The following is a 23,578-nucleotide window of genomic DNA, read 5'->3' on the forward strand; positions in this document are numbered from 1 at the left end:
TATTTCAAAAGCCCAGCTTAAAAAAGGAAAAAAAAAAAGTAACTTATCCTATGCACAGCAAAATTTATTCAAGTTTTGGTATATTTTAGGCTAGGTTGTAATATTGACGATGCAAATAAATGTGATTTTACTTTGTTTTCTGAAATATAGTTCCCTCTCGACCTCCTATGGAAAACACGGGTAGGTGAAACACATGTTATACTAGGAAAAAAGTGCCAGACCTAAAGGGAATTCGTAAGGATCTAGAGTCATTTTTCCGGAATTAGTCTCTGGAAAACAGTTTCACTTTTGTGACCAGAACTGTACCCTTGAACAGATCAACACCACCTGGACGCAATTTCCAGGTTTCTGAAAACTGTTCGATAACCAACACACATATAACTACATATTTCATCAGTTATTGTGTATAGTGTATTAATGGAGACTTGATATATGAAATACCAGAGGAACCGATATCATACCATATTAAAGAAATGTAGAAATGGTAGGTACTTCTTTACTTCTTCATCGTGATATTGTGATCAATAAAGGATGAATCCGATAATATGAATTTGAAGAGAAACGTGAATGAAACAAATAGCATGCAACATTCCGTCGTTACACCCAAAGAAACTTAAGAAAGAACTTAGTATATATCTCTTACTACCTGGAACACCATCTTTGTCCATCAGTTTGGAGGAAGAAGCTATTCTTACGTCATTTTTTTCTAAAAATAATAATAAATTAATTAATTAATTAAAAAACGCTTTTGTTTAAAGACGACAGTCCCAGGATAAACTTACCTCTTAATGTGAGGAGTGTAAGAAATACTTGCGTTGAGATCCACCTTCATATTGATTATTTTCCGTCATAACCTGAAACAAGTATATTGCATGTAAGTTTGTAAAATTAAACTATGGGCATAATTAACACTTCAATTTTTTGTTCATGTGGAAAAAAGAGTTATTTCGATCTGCCAAGGTGAGTAACTATACGTTCTTAATATTAATTCCAGTACTTTTCTTTGATTGTTTGATAAATATAGGAAATGTAATTTCTATTATGTAAAATTGCAAATGGGTTAGCACCACGGTTGGCAAAAACCAGGTTTAAAAGAAAGAAAAAAAAAACGTTTTTTTTTTTTTGTTTGTTTAAACCAGGTTTCTTTGATTTAAATAATTTGCCTTATGTATTTATATTGCACATGGATAGAAATAAGTTTGTTTCGCCTTGGTGTTATTATGCAATAATGGGGTTATGCTGAAAGGGGTCACATAAGCTTAAAGCGGAATCCAAACCGCTTCTCGGCTTATATCCGAGAGAAATTGCCCTCCATTTGGACTTGGAACAGCAGAAAGGAAGTTCCACCCACTTCATTCCATCACCAATAGTATATTCGCTTATTCAGAAATCGGAACTGTCCCGTTTGATTATAAAGTTGCGTGGTCCGGTCAGTAAATTTGTTAAATCGGGAAACTCCTGCCTTAGCCACCGGGAAAGTCCTGTTATTGCTTTGCATGTAAAATTTTACGGTCAACGTATCTTAATCAGTACGCTAAAACTGAGGTACTAAATTACAAATTTAGTATGCAGATATCATTCAATAAAATTAAAATTGAAATATACTCAAGCAACCTTGGCTTCTTTATAAAACAATAGGCATTCCGGTAAACAGAAATATACAATTTGATTTCGTTCCGTATGTTTAAGCTTAACATCTTGTGTAGTAACGAGGTTATCAAGAAATGGACTTTCACTTAAAGTAACATCCGAACCGCTACTTGGTTTACACTTGAAAGAAGGTTTGTGACTTGACTAAGAACTGAATATGGGACGCCTTGATTAAAAGGTGAAAAGAAGATAAAACTATACACTAAAAGACAAATTCTGACCAAAGCATACATAATTTAATAAATAATAGCGTTAAAATTTCGGAAAAATGTATTTGCCTTCATCAGACACATTATCTGATGTATAATGTATGAGATAATGTATCTGATGAAGGCAAAGATACTTTAGCGAAACTGTAACGCTATTATTTATTAAATTTTATATGATTAGGTCAGAATTTGTCTTTTATTATATACAAGAAGTTCCAAAGCTAGAATGAGTGTTATTCAAGGGATAAAACTAATGTAGATAGTTTGATATGCGGAAATGTCACCATGAAGTTGACACGATTTAAAGCATTTTTCGTTTTTTTAAAAAAAAAAAAAAAAAAAACTTAAAAAAAAAAGGTGGAAATATCTAGGGATGTACCGATACTACTTGTTCACCGATACTTTTGGACACATATTATCAGGAAACTTCAGAATAATGAAATGATCATTATAATAGCATATATTAGACATAAGGCCAAAATTTGACATACAAAGACAAAAAGCAGAATTTTATATTAGGTTCCATAGAAGAAATATATTTCCTCTAAACTTAACCCAGCTCACATAAAATGAACTAAAAGGCAGCAAATACTTACAATGATAATGTACTTTGATAGTTACATTGTATTTACTAGTCTCTATTACATGCATATAATGCAAATGGATATACCATTACAATTTTTTATTGTTTACAAAATTATGTGTGCTGTACCAGATGTTGCTGCGTATATCATAAAAAATAAGAGGGTTATTTAAGCGAAGTCGAAAACGCTAACTATTTATTAACTTTTAGAACTAATTGTTTTTAATCAGTGAAAATTTTCTACAAGATATTTCCAATAGATATATGCATTGTTATGAATTAATTCTTAACCTCCAGTTCGCTTTTCGGAATTCAGTTTTTACAAAAGGATTGTTCATCACATTAAGGAAATATGTAACACATCCGTCTCGCATAAAAACTATATACGGTAATTAAAAAATGACATACGGAAAACCTGTTGAAAACTTTCTTCCAATTCTGAAATTAATGTTATTGTTTATTTTTTTTATTTATTTTTTATTTTATTTTATTTTATTTTTTTGTATGAAATAAGCTATAATATATTTAGTAGGAATTCAAGAGATTACAGAATTGTTTATACTAGAAAAAGGAACTCAACAAGCATGTAGACAAATTTAACAATGCAAGACAATTTAACAATATATGTGTAGAAACAGACTATGAGAACAATAATATTGGAAATTGACAACACCTGCGGAACAATTGTTGCGATATATAAAAGAATAAGCAAATGAACATAATTACAAGAAAAACACATATAGGTTAATTTAAAATGATTAACAATTATCGAGAAACTTTAAAACAACAGCACTTTCAAACTTTCGCCAAGATGATTACAGAAAAAAGATCTCCAGTTCCTTACCAGAGGGTAGCGTTCCCAAAACTGATGCAACGTTCCCTCTTTGTATTGCCATACTTATGCGTTGCAGTACAAAAGAGGTTGCTCTAGCGTCTCCTGACGATAAATAAATGCGGTGTCCGACTTCTTTTATAAAGTTAAGGCCTTCGGGACCCCAGGAACCACTTGATTCGATTGTAAAATTATATTTTTTGTAAATGCAGTGTTACAAGCCCCTTGATTGTAATTGTATAACTTTGAAAAAGTAACATCAAAAATTAACAAGAAGAAATTCTATATTCTATTCAAATTTTGTAAAAGGTTAGTAAAAATACAAGCTACAAAAGTGTATTTAAAAAAATGTCATTCACTTGTAAGTAGTTTCGAAATATTTAAACACAATTTAGTAATTTGCGACATCACTTGTTATACTAACTCCATTTTCTAGTAGTTGAAATTCAGTAAACGCAAATCACAATGAAGAAACGTAAGTATTTCATCTGTTTCAGGTTTCATTCTATATTTCTTCACAAGTTGCACAAGTAAAGGAAACTTATTTGCATGTTGTTTTCACTACGATAGAGGATCATCATTTCTTGGGTTTGCTATCCTGACTCAGGTCGTTTGGCTTATCTTCACTAGTATTTTAGCATGGAGGGACAAAAATATCATCTGAGTACGAGTACATGCATAAAAAATCGATTGTACAATTGATAATAATTCAGATCAATCTTAAGTCTAACAGAAATCGATGAAATATAAGTGTTACTGTTCTTATTAAAGAAATTGAAAATAGTTCGGAAAATGTATCGGTATGTCCATTTGCCGATACTGATATTCCCAAAAGTGGCCGGTATCACAGATCGATATATCGGTACATTTCTAAAAAAATATATTTTTATATTATCTAGCAACAAGGCTCGTCTTTCTCCTAACTAGGGTACTAACATATGTGACCTGGAAGCAATAACCAATTCACATTATGAGAGTTTCTTAAACTCATTCATCGTGTCCGTGGGTTCTCTTATTCTTATCCCACCAATTCATTCATGATCATTTACTAATATTGCCAGTTGCAAGCACAATTCTCCACATTGCTTTCTATGTTTATTTGGCGCTTTTTAGCGTACAATATGTCGAATTTAGGTGCCAGTCGAAATCAGGCGCACTTACCTTAACGCAAGATTATATCTATATCTATCTATATATATCTATATCTATCTATATATATCTATATCTATATCTATCTATCTACATATATATATATATATATATATATATATATATATATATATATATAACTTTGATATTTTATACGATATACACTTGCGTAAATCAAAATGAAAACTTTAACATATTAAATAAAAATGTAGTTTCTTACGAAGTTACACTTATGCAATTTACAAATTCGAATTACGTAAAAGTTTACAGAACGTACGCACACGTAAGTCGGGAGGTTATTATACTGTACTTTATTGATCTATATAGAAATAGTAGATAATATTTTGCGCAAAGATATTTATCAATACTTCAATTCATTGATTCATAGGAGCGATCTCCGTTTACAATTAGCCTTTTCTAATTCTATATAGTATGCATGCTGCGGATCATGTTATTTATACAGGGTGTCCGAGAAGTCCTTCCCTGATTACAGAAATTGATAACTCGCTGAGGATACCATCACATCTGCAGTGTACCTGAATATGTTGCAGCTGTATGTTGTTCCTCAGCTGCTTCAGTATCGCCCCGATGTCGTTTTTCAGCAAGACGGTGCACCACCTCATTGGGGTTTGGACGTCCGTGCCTATCTCGATAGGACATTTCCTGGGCGATGATTGGTCGTGATGGACCAACAGCTTGGCCTCCACGCTCTCCTGACATAACCCCATTAGACTTCTTTTTATGGGGTTATGTCAAGGATGAGGTCTACCGAACACGTGTACCAGATCTTGAAACCCTGCAGCAACGAATAACCACAGTCGTTGCATCGATCCCTCCAGTGATGTTGGCTAATGTGTGGATGGAAATTGAATATCGCCTAGATGTGCTACGTGCTACCAAGGGTGCTCATGTGGTAGTGTACTGATGTGACCAAATCTTTTATAGTTTGTAAACAATTCAACACCAGTTTCATATTTCTATCTTATTTCTAGCCTGAGTTATCAATTTCTGTAATCAGGGAAGGACTTCTCGGACACCCTGTACGTTTTTCACGGTGTGTCAAAATTAGTATTAATAGAGTTTCACAAATATATAGAGTTCTCCTAAACTAGCTTCCCGAAACGCATTACCGGTGATCCAATTTTTGATACATTAAGCAACGGAGATGCAAACAAATCAGGTCTTTTGGGATGATTTTCTTTTCCCTAAAATATAATTTTTTCAATAACGGATAATCTTTTGCTTTTTTTATGAGTTCCTCATGCAATCACTAGCATATGATTTCTTGCCTATCTTTACAAGATACAGTATTTATGGGTGCTAGATTCGATCCGCAGCAGACAAGCTTGACTGTACCACATTAAATTATACAACCCACCTTATCACTGCTGCTATTATTAAGCTTGAAAATTATACGAATATAGCTTGTTTCCTTATTTCTTTCTTTCTTTCTTTCTTTCTTTTTTTTTTTTTTTTTTTTTTTTTGCCTAAATTCAAACTACGTGATAAGAAAATCGAAATTACTTTGAATGTAGAAATATACACAAAACAAGGAACAAATACTTTTTTTGGGGGGAGGGGGGGGGACATAAATTATGCTTCCTTGTCAATTAAAGCAAACTCTTCTGCAAGCTTCAAATATTCCATTTGAAAATTAAAAATACGACTTCCATAATTAGTAATAGAAGATAAAAAACATTATATAAAATTGTGCTAATCTTTCTATATTTCTATATGGACTTCTCTAGTTTTCATTTTGGAAAAATTATGAGCCTATCACGGTACTAGATCTACACCTCTTTCTTCCTTTCATTATCATTACGGTATATCGTGTTAGTACCTTAGAAACAGTCGAATTTAGGTCTACATATATTAAGGTTTTCATGTTGTTTAGTCATGCAACGGACATAATGAAAATAAGTGCAAGAAAATCGCATTGAGTGACTCCTAAACAAGATTTAAAAAATAAATAAATAATAAATAAATAAAATAAAAGGATCAAAAGTTTACGATCTTGGCCAATAATTAGTTTTTGAATCAGATGCGACAAAATTTTTGAACAGCCCGTAAATCGAGTTTTCGTATTTTCTACAGAATAACTGAGTTAACTGATAGTTTGGGTTTGGTTACACTATATGTAGTTCTCCAGATATTAAGACCTACAAGGAAATTTTGCATTGAAATATATTTGGATCTTTGATCCAAAAACATAAAAAGAGTTGAGTTTATTCAAATATTAAAAGGTTAAGAGCTCTTAACTGGTAAGATATATAAAAAATAAAGTTCATAAAAATCTCACATAAGGACGAATAAATAATATAAAAATCCTTTACTTTAGTTGTAACAATATGGGAAATTGTACATAGGAAAATAATTTAAGCCCTTTTGTCCTGCGGAAGATTCAACTGGAATATAGGCTAAAAAATATGTATTGAAGAAACGTTACAGGTGAACCACTATACTATTATTATGTAAAACCTTCTATTGTCTATATTCTAGGAATAAAAACAACTAATTACTTAGTTCATACTAAAAGCAGTAATGATAATACCAAGCAGGGTGGAAAAAATCATGATTTTCTTTTTTTAAAAAAAAACAATCAGTTTTGTTGATTATTTTGATTTAAATCGAATTTTTCGATTTAAATCAAATATTTCTCCTCGTATAATACAAGTCGCGAACTGAAGAAAAACATTAGGAATTAGTATTAAATGTTCATTATTCCATTTAAGTGAAAGTATTGGAGTTGATATATTTAATTAATCCCCAATCGTTAACCTATTTCAACCCCAAACGATGTTTCTTACGCATTAAGAAAAAAAAAAAAACATACAGCAACGTTTATCAACAGGAGACATTTTAACAGAACTCTTAACACAAAATATGTGGAAAAATTTAGCACTCAAGGAAATTATAAATGGGTAGATATACCGGTATTACAAGAATTGTTTAATAAGTATAATAATAAAATACATAGAACAATTGGTATAAAGCCTGTAGAAGTTAATAAGAAAAATTCATTCTTTTTCTTGGAACATTCTCAACTGGTTACTCATTAACATTTCATTAAGACAAAATCTGTCTGAGTGAAATAAAATTAAATTTGTAGTTTGACGTGTCATGAATAGGCCTAGTAGGCTAAGGAAGACAAATGCTTAATGAAAGTGAACAATTATAAAATCATTTTTGGAAAGAAATGTAGGAGGAAACAGAAAAACTCCGAGAAAACCCACGGCCACAATGTTGACCACAACAAACTCTCCTGACCTAGTATTGAACTACGGATCCCCGCACAAAAGGCGAGAGCACTATCAGAGCTTAATTAAAATTAAGTTCTATCTATCCATTAAGAAAAAATGATTACATATATGACGAACAAAAACTTCACAACACACTTCCGAAGTTTCAAACAAATAATTTATATTTCTCTTCTCAACATGTTGGATACATAATACACTAAACCACAGAGTATTGGTAAGGTTTAATGTAGCCACATAAACCGACATCACAGGACACTGTCCGGTTCTCATGTCTGTTTAGTTCAGGTATCCGTACAGTTATATTTTGTTGTAGTTTGCTAAGTAGAAATAACCCTAACTTAATTATTTCTAGGTAAAGAAATAATGTCTACTTCAAAGCTGAAGCCTTTCTGATGCTTCCTCAAACTGTTTCTGCAGGCGAAGGCTGTGTTTTTATCTATTATTATTTATTTATATAATGTTGTCGACTTGATGCATATCGGAAATTGTCAATATCCTGATTTGTATGCAGATTTTGTAATGTACATTTCATTCGAAATTAAGGAGGCCGTGGTGGCTCAGTGGTACAGTGTTCATCTCTGGTGCATGGGGTCCTTGGTTCGATCCCAGCTCGTGCCAGGTGAGCTTTATGGTGGACAAACATTGTTTCCTCCCACTTTTTTCATTCCACCATTTCATTCATTTCTTATTATCACCGTCTCCTTTACCCTAGCCGGCATAAGCGTGGGTCGTAAAACTTAAAGATTTCATGTCATTTGTTCATTCTAAGTTAAGAAAGAATATATAAGCATGTTGAGCTTCCTTATAACAAATATTTCATGCGTGTTACTTCGGGGTTATTCATTGAGGATGATACAAAATTTTATTTCTTGTTCACCCAACTTCATAAGGAAATTATGGTATTACAACTGCGATATGGAAATCCCGAAATGAGCAACATTGGAAGTCGGTGAGCATATAATACGAAAAATCAAATCACTTAGCATAACGGCCAAATTTCATAAGCCTGAGCTTCTCCACGCCATCTGTTAGTGATTGGTTGAACTACGTCCAACCTAGCGTATCGGGAGCTTTCTAGACTTAGTGGCCGTCACCTCTTTTATTCACGTGACTCCCCAGTTTTGCCTCACGACGCTGGGTGGATGCCGAAAAATTGAGGAAGCACCGACCAGGAATCGAACCCAGGGGCGGACATGAATCCATTCAAACCACTAGGCCACGGTGTCCCCCCAAATCATATATCACCCAACTAAAAACCATCTAGTCGGCAATAGCCCTTCCTAGGCAATAATATACCATGATTAATGCTATCCCAGTTAATATCCGTAGATAAGTACAATACAGAGGAAATATGTTAAATGTTTAGCAGAAGGGACAGGGTTTGAAAAAACCCGGGTTTTTCTAAAAAGCCCAACCCACCTGGGCCCATATGGGTTTTTTCGGGTTTTATTGGGTTTTTTGGGGTTTAATTGGGTTTTATCAAAATATTTCAATGTCTTTGGGGTAAAAGTGTTAAAATGTGATTTATATTTCAAGGTTATCATTGTCACAACTTGCAACAATTTTCTATTCACTGCTGTTTTGAAAAAATGGTCACCATTTTGAAATTTTACGCCGGATTACCGCCAAAATATATACAGCTAATTTAGAGTATCTCGTGCTTCTACTCTAAAAAGTTCGACTTAAAAGACCGAAAATTGCGCTTTGTAGCGTGCGTACCCGCTATTTTGAAAAAGTAAATTGTCACCATTTTGAAATTTTACGTTGGTATGCCGCCAAAATCTACACAGGAAATTCAGTGTGTCTCGTGCTTGTACTCCAAAAATTTACACTTAAAAGACCGGAAGTGGTTCCCTGTACTATGTGTGGTACAAGCAGACGAACGAACAAATGCAGATTGAATCATCCCAGAAGCCTCATTGACATCTGCCAAATATATTAATTTAACAGCGTAAAATAAATATCTTTTATTGTTAAAGTTCACTTTCGATACCTTGTGCGTTCAATTACAGGAATGTCCTGAGCACTTGTTGCAAGAGGGGTCCTTCCAGAAAATTAATTTAAAACCATTAAGAAAGATATAATTCATATTTTATAAAATAAACTAGCTTTTCGCTAGCTGGGGGCTCTGCCCCCAGGCCCCCGAGTTTGCTCGGCCTACGGCCTCGCATTTTTTATGTATCGCCCTTTGCATCAACAGTGAATTTCGTGAACTTGCTCTTCATATTTTCTGAATCTGCCCATCCGGGGGCTTCGCCCCCCACGCATTGTCTTTGCTTGGCCTACCGCCTCGCATCTCTTGAATCCATAATTCTATCATTTCTTTTCCTATTTCAACTAATTAAAAGGTAATATTTCGTATCCCAAGAAAACTTCCATTTAAATAACAAGGGAATTTCTTCATCACCCTTTAGACCCCTAAAAATATTTAAAATATTCACTTTTGGCTGTTTTCCTATCGGTTTGTCCTGGAATGCTATAATCATGCCAAATTTCATCATTCTAAACATTTTGGGGTGTAGAAGACGTCCCATATAAATAACGGGAAAGATTTTTCAGTTCCTCATAAAACCATTCTACGGTTGGAAATTTTTATTTCTGAAGTTTCACTTAGGTAACGCTTACAAAAACGTATAGGCATACCGAATTTCAAGATTTTATTCCAATTCTAAGTTCCTAAAACATGAGATTATAAGTTTTTTTTTTTTTTTTTTTAAAAAAAAAGAAAGAAAAGAAAAGGCCCATTTAAATAACATGGGGAAATTCTTCATCCAATCTTTAGACCCACCTCAAAATTAAAAAAAAAAATTCACTTTTGGCAATTTTGCTGTCGGTTTGTCCCGAAAAGCTACAATGATGTCAAATTTAACCATTGTAGCCCTACAGGAAGTGCTCAATAATTTGGGGGTGTAAAAGGTGTTCCATATCAATAACATGGGAAAGATTTCTCAGTTCCCTATAAAACCACTCTAAAGTTGGATTTTTAAATTTTTACTGATTTACTTAGGTTCTGCTAAGAAAACGTACAAGCATACCGAATTTCAAGTTCTAAGTACCTAAAACATGAGATTATAGGTCCAAAAAAGGCCCATTTAAATAACATGGGAAAATTTTTCATCCCCTCTTTAGACCCCCTAAAAATTAAAAATATTCACTTTTGGCAATTTTTCTGTCGGTTAGTCCCGGAAAGCTACTATCATGCCAAATTTAATCATTGCAGCCCTACAGGAAGTATTCAATAATTTATGTCAGCTCATATAGTTTTATATATAGTTAGGATGTTTCAGAATGTCTTAAATTAAATTAAATATCTTCCAGCATAAAATAAATAGTTTTATTGAGGTATTCAGTTCCGATGCTTTGTGCGTTCAATTGGGGGAATTTCCCGAGAACTTCTTTCGGGCCTTTTTTTTTTTTTTTTTTTTTTTCTCCTCCATCGAAAATGCAGCTCCCTTTACTGTACATCGAAACTTCCACTATTACGAAAGTTCGAATTCAGCATTTGAAATAGTAAGGGGTACGTAGTTTTCGGAACTCTGAGCATCGAGTTTCTTAAATTTGACGAATTTTTACGCTTTTGTTGGTGTTGATTCTACAGAATACTTATTTGAAGAGTACATACAAGTAACTGCACTAAACTGTTGTTGTTGGAAAACTAAAGTTTACTGAAGAATACTTGTGTTACCATCAAAGGTAAGAAATAATACTAATAGTTTTACTAATGCACTACATGTTTACTGGTAGTACCGGCATCTATGGCTTTAAACGCGTCAAACGTATGAGGGACAACGTCCCTCGGCGTCGCCAAATTGGCGAGCACACGATTCACGGAAAGTATTGTCTAAAATATAAAATTGCATTTTTTCTTCCTTCAAATAGGCTATAAGCATAATCCATACATTAATTTGTTACTTAATTATCTCAAGCTAAAGTAAGGTTTCTTTTATTCATTCAGTGATTCAGAACTTTATAAAGATCTTATGTTAAATGTTGTATTCCTTAACGGGAAAGCATTCAATTCGCCCAAGTCCAAAATCTGATAAAAATCACTTTCAATGTGATCACCTTGGTTGTATCAATAATATATTAACAAAAAGCTCAAAAACCCAGGTAGGTTTTAAGGTGGGCTTTTTCAGGTGGGTCCAACCCGAAAAAACCCGGTGGGTTTTTTCGGGTTGGGTCCACTTGGGCAAACCCTGAGAAGGGGTCCAGAAGTACGTAAGAAATACAAAATTTAGGGGGAAATGGAAGATGCAAGTACTTAGACCTAATATGATCTAACCTAAACTAACTTAAATTAACCTAATATTAATAGAAATAAGAAAAATTATATCATTTTTTCGAAAATTATGGTGGACTCTTACAATAATATAATCTTACATGTACTAACCTAATGTGAACAAAAGCTTCCGAAATTGTAATATTAAATAATAATAATAATAATAATAATAAGAATAATAGCTGGACCCCTTTAAAACGCCAATGTATAAGTAGTAAAAATATAAGAGGATCTCACTTCTGAACCACCTACTGTTAAAAACGTTACGGTATTTAAATTGTATGCTTTTAAGCACGTGTATAGTCCATAAGGAAACCATTGTAAACTAAATTCCTGTCAACTCAGTGTTTCCACTATCCTTGCTCATCTACAGTAGCTGACCAACCAGCTTCGGGGAACACAGGCCCCCCTATATAATTAGTAGCTAGGTTGGATCCTTTCTGTACCAAAGTTTAATATTTAATCCATATAATATTGCCGAGCGAGCGTCAGCGAGTGAAGGCGGGTTAGAGCCCCGCAGGGCACGTTATTTTCTATCACAGCTAAATGGGAAGGGGAAACTGTTCTAGAACCTTGCCCCAGCTTCGCCCTCCTAAAGTGAATCTACACTAGTAAATGGAACTCCCCATGAGACATAATGTATATGGCACTGAAAAAAGAAGTCATAATTCATTAATTCATGTATGGATACCTAAATTAGAGTAGTGCCCCACGATTAAATCCTGTTAAATTCACGTTAATATTGCCATAGAAAAGTGCCTTGTACTTTATTTAGAATTTAGTTTTAGTTCAAGTACGTGATTTTATCAACTCATTTACTATTTTGCCAATATCGTAAAGTCACGCACGTTATAACTTAATCACATTTTTATTTATTTTCATTTTTTTTTTTTTTCTGCGGAAAACAAATACTGCATACTATTACTCTTAAAATCTCTTTTATCAGCCATTGCTCGGAATAATTTTCTTGTTATTTGGAAGAATTACTAATTGAGATCGATATTAGTAAAGCGAAACATGCTTCCACAAGTGCTCTCTTTAATCATTTTACTATCAAGGTTCACTCTGGCTCCAAATAAAACTAACTTAATACTCTCAGGCACATACCTTGAAATTTAGTTATAATAAAAACAACGATGATCCATCATACCATCTGTTTCAAGAACGCGGCATTTCAGAGTTGCCAGTTGATTGTCAACATCATTATTCAACGGAGGTAATCACTAAACTTTGCTGTACTCAATCAGGGATAAAAGAGGCAACTGTGAATACGAATGCAAATTTCCCAAGCTGCCGGGCAAGTTTATGTACACTATATTTTGCCATATTTACAAACCAAATCCTCTACATGAAGACATGTTTATAAGCAAGAAATTTCTGCAGTCACCATAATTAAATAGTAATACAGTTGTATTTAATGTTTATAACTGTAGGGCTAAATTAATTACAAATGCTTTACCTTGGTTAAAATAAGTAAGTGCATATGAAAGGTGACTGTATTAGATATTATTTTATTCCGGTGGAATGCTTCTCCACAATGTACAAAAGCTGTATTTTGTGTTTACAAGTGTAGCGTTACTAGTGTGAGACTATTACAAGAACTATAGAAACTCGTATCACTATGAAAATGTGTTAAGTCATAACGATAAACTTGTTTAATACATAATAAATCTAGTAACATGAGAAATACAATGTATTTCTACTACCCTTGCTTACGAGTATGCCCACTCTTCGGACGCACCCGCGCGCTCCTGTGTGATCTCACCGGCTCCGCCCTTGGCTCGGTTAAATTGTATTCATGCTTTTTAGTGGTCACCTAGAACAGGTTGGTTTGTGTTTTTATACTATAATGATTATAGCATGAAAGAACTGTAATTTCATCTATGCTAAATAAAGTGGCGGATCTAGTCCGGGGCCGGAGACCCTAAACCCCAGTTTTTTTTTTTTTTTTTTTTTTTTTGAGCGACAACAATAATTGAAGCTATTATGCATATATTTTTGGAAGTTTATAATAAACGTTGTCTTTTATTGTTTATTGGAAAATTTTTTAAGCATCTGAATTTTTGAAACAAATAAAGTTCCAGTTGCAGTTTTATTATTATTATTATTATTATTATTATTATTATTATTATTATTATTATTATTATTATTATTATTATTATTATTGTTGTTGTTGTTGTTGTTGTTGTTCTACACAATGTGTAGAACAATACTTGAGGTCCACAATCAACGTCCAATGTATCCATAACATCCATTGGGATAGAGTTAAGTTGGAAAGTTCTGCAGGGTCCATCAAAAATTGTAATCCTCGGTTTTGGTTGGCTCATCCAGTTTTTATCTTCTAGATCTAGCAATGGTTAAGTGTGGTATTGTCATGCCTTCTAGCGCAAATCTTTTGCAAAACACTAAAGAGGAAATTGGTGGAAAAAATCATAACTTACAGCAAGTGTGATGGCTGGAAAAAAAAATGGCAACATATAAATATTTATCGTACAATCACCTTCAACATAAACCCCTGTAGCAGGTTGCACCTGTTGCCAGATATGAGAAAGTCGCAAGATACCAGGCATTGGTACCCTCTTTGTTGATATCTGCAAGAGAGCGCCCTATAGTTCGAAGTATGGCATCTGGTACGAAAACGCATCGCCCGCAGTAGTTCGTTCATCTTAGGGAACAGATGAAAGTCACATTGACTCATGTTCGGTGAATAAGGTGGGTGCTCTATAACCTTCCACCCCACCGCGGCAACAGGTTCCTCACAGCAACTTCGTTGTGATAATGGGCGTTGTTGTGAAAAAGAATAGCTGGGTCCTTTATGAAGTTTGATCGTTTCCTGAGTAGTGAAGTACGAAGATGTTCCAGAAACCTGCGGAAGTACACTGCATTTACGGCCTGGTTCTGAGGAAGTGATGCCGTAACATGACACCATGTACAGGGCGATTTTTTTTAAAAAACTCGCGTATTTCATTTGGGTCTAGAATTTCTAATTTAAGTCCTATTTTCATATGATTTGTGGCAAATGATCAAGGAAAGATGGGAGATTTACGGAACTAAGTTTACTTGTTTAAATTCATCCGGGATAATATCGGCCACCCCACAACTCAAGAAAAACAGCAAGTATTTGCCAGTGCACCTTACAATTGAAATGAGGAGCGGAGCGGTGTGGAGATTTGAGTTGTTTTCTTCGTTAGATAGCAACCTCGCGAAGGTCAATAAGATGCAGAAAACTGAGCCGCTTTATTGAAAATTGTGCTGTACAAATCTGTGCTACCGTGTGAAGGTGATCAGGACAGAGAGAATAGTGTACTCTTTGGAGCAAGATGAGTTTATCGTTAAAAGTTTTTGGAGAACGGAATCTGTTGTTGCTATGCAAAGGACATTTAGAAACAAATTTGCTTCAAGTTCTGCCCCAGACAGGGACATAATATGATCGCTAGTGAATAAATTGAAAAAAACAGAATCGCTTCTGAATGAGACAGGGAAGCATCGGACTGTGTTGTGGAAGATGTCAATTATCGACTCCTTAGGTCGCCAAGGAATCTCTCCATCATTTGTCGCAAGATACCGGCTATAGCTATTTGACATGTGATTTATGGGTGTTACCACTAACACTTAACTTGTATTCTTTCTAACACTTAATTTGTATTGTGTAATGTCGCTTCAAATATTCAAAACCTCATATGAATTGTAAGGTACACTGACGAATATTAGCTGCTTTACTTGAGGCGTGATCGATATTATCCCGGATGAACTTGAACCAGCAAAAATATTCTCATAAATCTCCCATCCTTCCTTGATCATTTGCCATAAACCGCACGAAAATCAGACTTCAGTTAAAAGTGCTAGACCCAAATGAAATCCGTGAGTTTTAAAAATATCACTCAGTACATTGTATGCCACTATCAGCATCACTTTCTCATTCCCCGGTTCTGACGCAGCTTCTTGGGACGGGGAGATGATGGGTGGTACCATTCATTTGATTGACGTATTAGTTCTGACTCATGACAGTGCGCCCATGTTTACTCAAGTGCAATGATCCCGTCCAGGCACAGGCGACCTTTCCGCCTGTAACGTGCCAAATGATCACCGGAGAGGCCGTTCTGTGCCATTTTTGAACGTCTGTAAGATTGTGCGGTACCCACCGGGATGCAATTTTTCGGTAACCAAGGACATTGTTCAACATATTCAACACAATAGGTGGAATGTTCTATCTTCTTAGCAAAATTCATATAAGTCCACCTCCTTCCCATATGCAACAAAGATTACATCAATTCAATGATTTGCTTGTCGATCCCATGTCTACTTCCATCTGGTTCCTGTTGCACACTATCATGTCCTGCACGAAACGCTGCAACCCAACATACCACAATACGATAGGCAATGCCTCATTACCGCATGCTTCACGTAGTCCAGAGTGACATTTCCTGGTGTTTTTTTTTTCAAGGCCCACTTCGATCTTTATCCATGCGCATTGTTCTAACTTGTAAAACATTCCGCTTAGAGTGGTGTGATTTGAAAACCTACATTCAACACACTCCACAAAGCAGAGCATGCCAAAGGTCAAGAAAGAAAAGTTGCATGCACTTGCAGCAGAATTTAAGAAGAAATGCATTGAAAGAGATGGTATAATTCTTCGGTGAATAGTTTGCGACATAAATATTCACATTGATGAGAAACATCAAAGAGAGAATAAACCAGCATTTTCAACCATAGCAAACATATTAAGAACATAGAACTTCGCAGGTCACAACCAAAGCAAAGTACCTTGATAAATGTTTTCGCTTCCGGATCTGAAAAACAGCGATCATCTGTGTTTTACGCAGATCTTACAACAGCGTTAATCCAATGAGGAATTCCAGCGATTTAGGATTTAAATTTCTGGGCTTTCGGTATCTATGACCATTTGGCCTGTCAAGTATGAGAGACAACGTCCCTCGACGAGCACTCTATCCGAACAAAAGGAAGGAAGAAAGGATTGAGGAAGGAAGGAAGCAACCTCGGAGTTATGTTAGGTACCAGCCCGGCATTTACCTGATGTAAATGAGGAAAACCTCATACGGGACTGCTGGCTTGAAAAAGCTTTTTACACTTTTTCGACCGAATGCTCCCACTAGAAATCGAACCCGGGACTGCTCGCGCCGAAAGCGAGAGCGTTAGCGGATACGCTACGCGGGGCGACATCAGATATTCCAGTCTACAAAGTAAACAATCTTGCATTCAAATCATTTCTGGAAAAGTATATGCAAAGATCGGTACCGGTACTGGTCGAGAGCACCCTAAAAAAAAACTATGTAAAGCCGATTTATGAGGATGTTTTCGTAAAAATCAAAGAAGTGGTCGCGAAACACGAAGTGGGTTTCATGTTAGACGAAACAACTGACGAGCTGCAAAGATATGTACTGAATGTATTGATGTTTCCATTATCTGGTGAATGGGTGAATCCGATGTTGTTCAAGATGTGCCAACTCGAGAAGACAAATGCCTGCACAATAATGCAATCCTTCAATGATTCACGCATGAAGCTGTGGCCAGAAGGCAAAAAATACGATAAAGCCAGAATGGTTGTCACAGATCAAGCACGTTACATGCTTTCGTATTTTCAACAATTATGTACCCCAACCTTCATCAGGTCACATGTATTGCACATAGTCTGCACCGTGGAAGTGAACATATAAGGGAAGAATACAGTAAGGTAAATGACTTCATTGCTGCTCTAAAGAAAATTGTAAAAGCGCCTAGTTCTCAAGCTCTGTACCAAGAAATCACTGACCTCCCTCTGCCACAATTTCCTGTCATAACCAGGTGGATAAGATTTGCAGTTTTCTTGTGTGAAAACTTCGACAAGTTCGAACAGTTTATATCTGCCCTAAATGCAACAGACGCAACAGCCGTCAAACATGCCCAACCAGTGGCGGGATTGGACGTTAAAAGTGGTGGGGCAAGATGTTAGCTGAATATGAATCAATGTTATTTTTCCTGGTTGTTTCTAACACTTTGTTTGACGAAAGGTTGTATAACTAATGAGATACTATCTTTTTTAGTTAAAATACCGTGTATCGCATTTCATATTTTAAGTATATTGGTAAAAGCAACGCAAATATGTACTAGCCCTTTGTACTCCTAAACAACGAAAGTGTAAGAAGAGATTTGATTCCTTCCTTGGGATTAATAAACAACTTATATTTTTAATTCCATACATGTTATTAAATCTACGTTATCACTCTTAGAAAATGAAAGACAAAAAACACTACAAGCATATGCTACGACATTTAAACAAATACACAATTGCAATATTAATTACTTTGAATTGCAATTAAAACGTAATTCCTGTAGCTTTCTTAACTCCACGGGAAGACAAATAACCGATACGTACTCACGCAACGGCAAATGTTTTATGGTACAATTTTTTCTATGAACCAGTAATCATACAAAAATTTACATTTCCCAATGAAACTATATTCATTAAGAGGTCACTTCAAAAAAGTGGAGGGGCAACTGCACCTCTTGCTTCCCCCCTAATTGCTGCCTCTGTGCCCAGCATATGCTCAACGATCAAGACCTCCAAGTGGAACTTTTCAAAGTGCATGGCTACAAGTATTTACCAGATGTGATTCAGAGTTTAGAAGAGGAAGGTATGGAGAAGAAGAAACAGTAAAAGAAGTTATCAAGTGTAAGGGACAACCTTGGAGGATTTGCTAGGGTCAGATTTGAACTGAATTTGCGAAAAAATCCGGACGTATAAACCTTTACAACGTCAACTGAACTTTCTTTCTGTGTGCTTACAAGATATGCAGCACGACTGGTTTTCGTTGATGTCAAGCATAGTTTCTCCGCATACAAGGATCTCCTGAGCTCCAAGCGACAGAAACTAATATTCGAAAACATAACAATCAAGTATAACCAGTTTCTGAAAACCCAGTAGTATGTAAGTTTAACGGTTTCTCAAGCCACAATATTGCTAAATTAATGTTCGAAGTTCTCTAAATATTTCTTCTCTAACTTCCGTAATGTTCAAGTCTATGAACCATAGTACTGGGGAGGTTTGAGAAAAGCCTTCGAGTCTCATCCTAAACGTATGGAAAATCCCAATCTACACCTCCTCGCGGGAGAAAGCGGGCAACGTCGGTGGGGACCGACTGACTCCTGTGATAAGCAGTCAGTCTCTATCAGGTGCCAACGGCCTTTTCGGAGAACAGATGAGCATATGGAGGTAAGGGCAACTTCTTGTCTTTAGGAGGACAACTGTTCTAAAAGGCAGATGAACCATAATGTGGTCAACAGCATGGAAATGTGGAAAGGAAATAGGAATATATCTTTTCCCAGGAGGAGAATAAATATAATGATGGTTCTTTATGAGATTGAATAAAACAACTTTTGCAATTTATATAAAATGTTAAAAGCCAAGATTTTATCAATATTTGCTGGTGTAATGAATAAAGAATATTCATGTAATTGTATACTATAGCACTTAATAAAGATATCCTATTAGCACATTTTTTGCACCTTGTTGAATGGTTTTACAGCACCTTTTATTCCCTTTCCCTACCAAATTTTGCACCTTAAAATCCAATCCCTATATATAATATTATATTATCAACATTATCTAGGTATATTAGAATGTAAGATAAATTAACGAAGTGGCCAATGACATTATCATGCTCTCCAGAGGAAACTTAAGTCCTTACAAACAGACTATTGCAGTTTTTAATTGACATTTAGCGTCATTTTTCAGCACCAAGACTATATGAGACGTGGATCTACAGTTTAAGGTGAAATCCGACTACCTTAATCCATTCAATGCTCCCCGTCTGGGAATCAAACCCGGAGCCACAAGCACCAAAGACAAAGGGGAGGACTACTTTCTAAAACCATCAGTCACATTGCTGTTATTGAGTTTTTGCAAAATAATAATAATAATAATAATAATAATAATAATAATAATAATAATAATAATAATAATAATAATAATAATAATAATAATAATAAATTAATAAATAAATAAATAGATAAATAAATAAAAATGAAATAAGTGAACAAAGTTGTGAAGAGTGTAGTAAGACCCTTAATGATTTTATTAAATTGATGAGGAAGGTTGCATTACACGTAAGAATGAAATCAATAAGTATTTTTTTCTCTGGATAAGAGAAACGCAGGTGCATAATGGCTCCCCGAGGAATCCACTGTTGCTTTTTACGTCTACGTCGTTATTCAGGCACAACATAGAAATAAACATTTATTCTTGGGTCATGTGATAAACTAGATTCGATCTTCAAACATATCCTGGTGAAAACACATATAAGTACACCTCGATGCGAACAAAATTCTCAACTCAGAAAGTGAGATTCTAGACGACATGTTGGCTTGATTTGAAGGTCTCAGCATACCGGCTACTGTAGAGGGCATATGAATGTAGTGTCTGTAGGGAGCATCATACTCATAGTAGATGCAGCTAGGTCTACGTCGCACGATTACTTTTCTTACTTGCTCAGCCCTGAGAACGAATTCAGTGGTTTCAAGAGGTGGTATCAAGAATTCAGTATTGGCTTGACGGTGGCGAAAAGAATGGAGGGTACCAGTATTTTAATTAGTGCTGTAAATAGAAAAAAACGGTTCGTATTTTTTCAGAAATGTACGTTTTTTTAGAAAAAAAACATTGGCTCTCGTTTTTTTCTAAATTTCGTTTTTTTTCAAACAGTCATTTGTAATGCATCTTACGTCTATTTAAGTATGAAATATTTTTATGTAGGTGTAATAATCGTAAAATGCAATATAAATTAAACGCTAGATACTGATACGCTACAAATATTTTACAATTTACATGAATACCATACCTATTAACAATTCGGGTTTCAGCAGTTTTCATCAATATCAACTAAGAAATAAAAGTATAAATGAAATTTTGTTTTTTCGTGAATGCAGGCCTTTAATAAGTACGAAATAATGTCACGAGCAGTATAAAATTCAAATATCTTGTCTAAAGGTAAAAACTAATACTAATTTGCCTAATAGTATTTTTCTAAATGTCATATATAAATAATTTGTCGACTAGATATATGTGATATGCAGAGCCGGCTCTACCATATATGCAGTGGCGTATTTACGATTTTGTTTCGGGAGGGGCTTTGCTAACTTCCGGGGGGATTTGCCTGAAAATGTGAAAATTCTGCAAGATATTTCATATACTTTACTATAGTAAGTAAGATTTCGGGGGGCGGGGCTTAAGCCCAGAAGCTCCCATAAATACGCCACTGTATATATGCAACACGTGCATTTGCGTGGAACGGCAAGATTGGATGGTCCGGCAAAATCTGTCATAAGTATATTATTTAAATTAAATATTTCTTGTTTGAAACAGACTTCATGATGATGGTAGTTACATTTACTAAGCTGACCTTCTATTTGAATACAACATTCATAAATTATGTTTAGGTTGCATTAGTTTAAGGCCACATGGACAATCCTAAAGCAAATGGTCGAATAAATCCGAGCACAAATTGCTTGATTATTGTCAAATGCAAGAATTCAATTCTCGAATAGTAGTGAATATCTGTTCCATTTATCACAGTTTTGATATGAAAGTAGTCTTGTTTTTGTCAGAAGCAAGTTCCTTATCATTGAAGATAGAAACAATTTAAAAAAGAATGTTAGAAGATGTAGAAGAAAAATCAAGAAATAAAGATAAAAGGGCTAGTTGCACTGGAATTGCAAACTGATACATTGAGATTGAAGCTCGATAGTGAATTCTATAAAAAGGATTACCATCTTTCCTCTGCAGGTGTGTTTGCTTTATCTTTCACTATCATAATAGATTAACATTTAAAGAAAAAAACAGACAACGTAATTGCATTTTTAGTATTTAAACCGCTCTGAGTGCGACTGCACTTACCCTCACCTTTGTTGTTCATGCTGGAGTAGCATACTTAAAATCATGACTTCTAAGATTTGTTCTTTCTGAAGAAAGGGGGAGGCGGCAAATTATGCCATTGCACGAGGCGACAAATTGACTAGGACTTGAATATAGGATGACTCAATTTCAAGTAATGCAGGGTGTTTCAAAATTAATATTAGGGTTTTGAAACTTTGTAGTATCTATTAGAATTAACTTACAATTATAAATATTATATCAAATGAAAGAGCAACTCAAACAGTTTTGTACGCACGCATGTACATGCATTGTTTCTTCTGTCTGCCGTTAGAAAGAGCAAGTAGCAAAGATGGAGACTAGAGAGCAGAAAGCTTTTTGTGTTTTAATAAAGACTGAACCTGTACAGTGCAACCGTCTGTGTGAAGAATATTAAGGAGACGCTTGCAACTACATCTTTATTGTTTGCAGTTGCTACAGGTCTAAAGCCTACAGACTGCGGTTTACGTGCCAATTTCGCAAGTGAAATATTCCTGCATAACAATGAAGATTTTCTGGATCGTGTCATCTTCAGTGATAAATCGACTTTTCACCTAAGAGATAATGTGAACACTCATAATGTTTGCATCTGGCCGTCAGCAAATCCTCAGGAGATGGTGCAATTGAAACGAAACTCCCCTAAATTGAATGTGTTTTGTGCCATATGGCGGAAAGTTTATGGGCCTTTCTCGCCTATCGACTAGATGTGTGCCGTGTGACGAATGAATCTCACATCGAACACTTGTAGCAAAGACTGTTTGAGATGCTCTTTTACTTGATGCATTGCTTATAATTGTACGTAAAATGTAATAAGTATTACGAAGACTTAAAACCCCAAAATTTATTTTGAAACACCCTACTTTTCTCACCAACAGTGTTGGAACTAAGATGTAAAAAGGAGAGAAAATTTTCCTTATAAAGTTATTGTTTACAACGATATTATTATTAGTCGAGACTATAACTACAACAACAACACGAGTTAGTAGTCAAAAAAATGTAATCAAATGTATACTCGGTGGCCCAGGTGGCCAAAGTGGCACACACAGGTGTGTCACTTGTTTAATCCGCTCCAGTGTGGACACTAATTAAGATATCGGGATATTATTCTTGCAAAATGTGGTTGGACTATAGTTTAACATATTAATTTCTTTTTCTTCTGGTGTCGAATTTCCTTCTCAAATTTCACCCCAGTCAAAAATTCGAGAATTTTCTAATTTCGAATTTCCTTTACTTTTTTTCCCCTGTAGCTTCCTTCGTTGTGGAAAAAATATCCTTAAGACTTGCCAGGTAGATACCTCGGATGAATATCTAACTGTTGACATCAATTGGACGGGCCTGCGCGCAGTGTTGCCAATTAGGAAAATTTAAATTATCCTATATTTGGGCAAAAAATTAGGAATATTTGTTTATAAATCCGTACCTATACGTCCGAGTGCAATCAACTTACGCCAATCGAACATTTGTCCTTACTTAACAAACGAAAGCACAGATCGTTACAATGGGGTAATTAGGGGGCGCACGTAAAATTCGTATTTAGGTTCTAGCCCTTGATTTTTCTAATTTTCCCTTACTTTTCTGTTTACAGTAATATATTTTTGGTAATTAGAAGCTTTGTTCCTTAAATATCGCCATAATACTTGTAGGATATATTAGTGGAGTACCAATGTTTAATTTAAGATAGTTTGCGTCTGTTTGGTAGAAGTGTTGCCAGCTAC

At 35.0% G+C, this 23,578-nt stretch overlaps 1 protein-coding gene across 5 annotated transcripts in view; it reads right to left on the minus strand.

Moving 5' to 3' along the window:
* The window catches only part of LOC145685873 (uncharacterized), a 167,784-nt gene extending 154,578 nt beyond the window's left edge, over positions 1-13,206 (minus strand). For all 5 annotated transcript variants that reach the window (XM_081758538.1, XM_081758537.1, XM_081758539.1 and 2 more), the window contains exons 1-2: positions 13,070-13,206; positions 783-854 (exon numbers count right to left, since the gene is read on the minus strand). In XM_081758538.1, coding sequence (XP_081614664.1) covers positions 783-832 — 50 coding nt within the window. In that variant the 5' untranslated portion in view covers positions 833-854; positions 13,070-13,206. The remainder of the gene's footprint in view (positions 1-782; positions 855-13,069) is intronic.
* Between the last annotated feature and the right edge of the window lie 10,372 nt (positions 13,207-23,578).

The sequence above is a fragment of the Thermobia domestica genome, chromosome 5 (genome assembly GCF_964235325.1).
Source record: "Thermobia domestica chromosome 5, izTheDome1.hap1.1, whole genome shotgun sequence".
Taxonomy (NCBI): Eukaryota; Metazoa; Arthropoda; class Insecta; order Zygentoma; family Lepismatidae; genus Thermobia; species Thermobia domestica.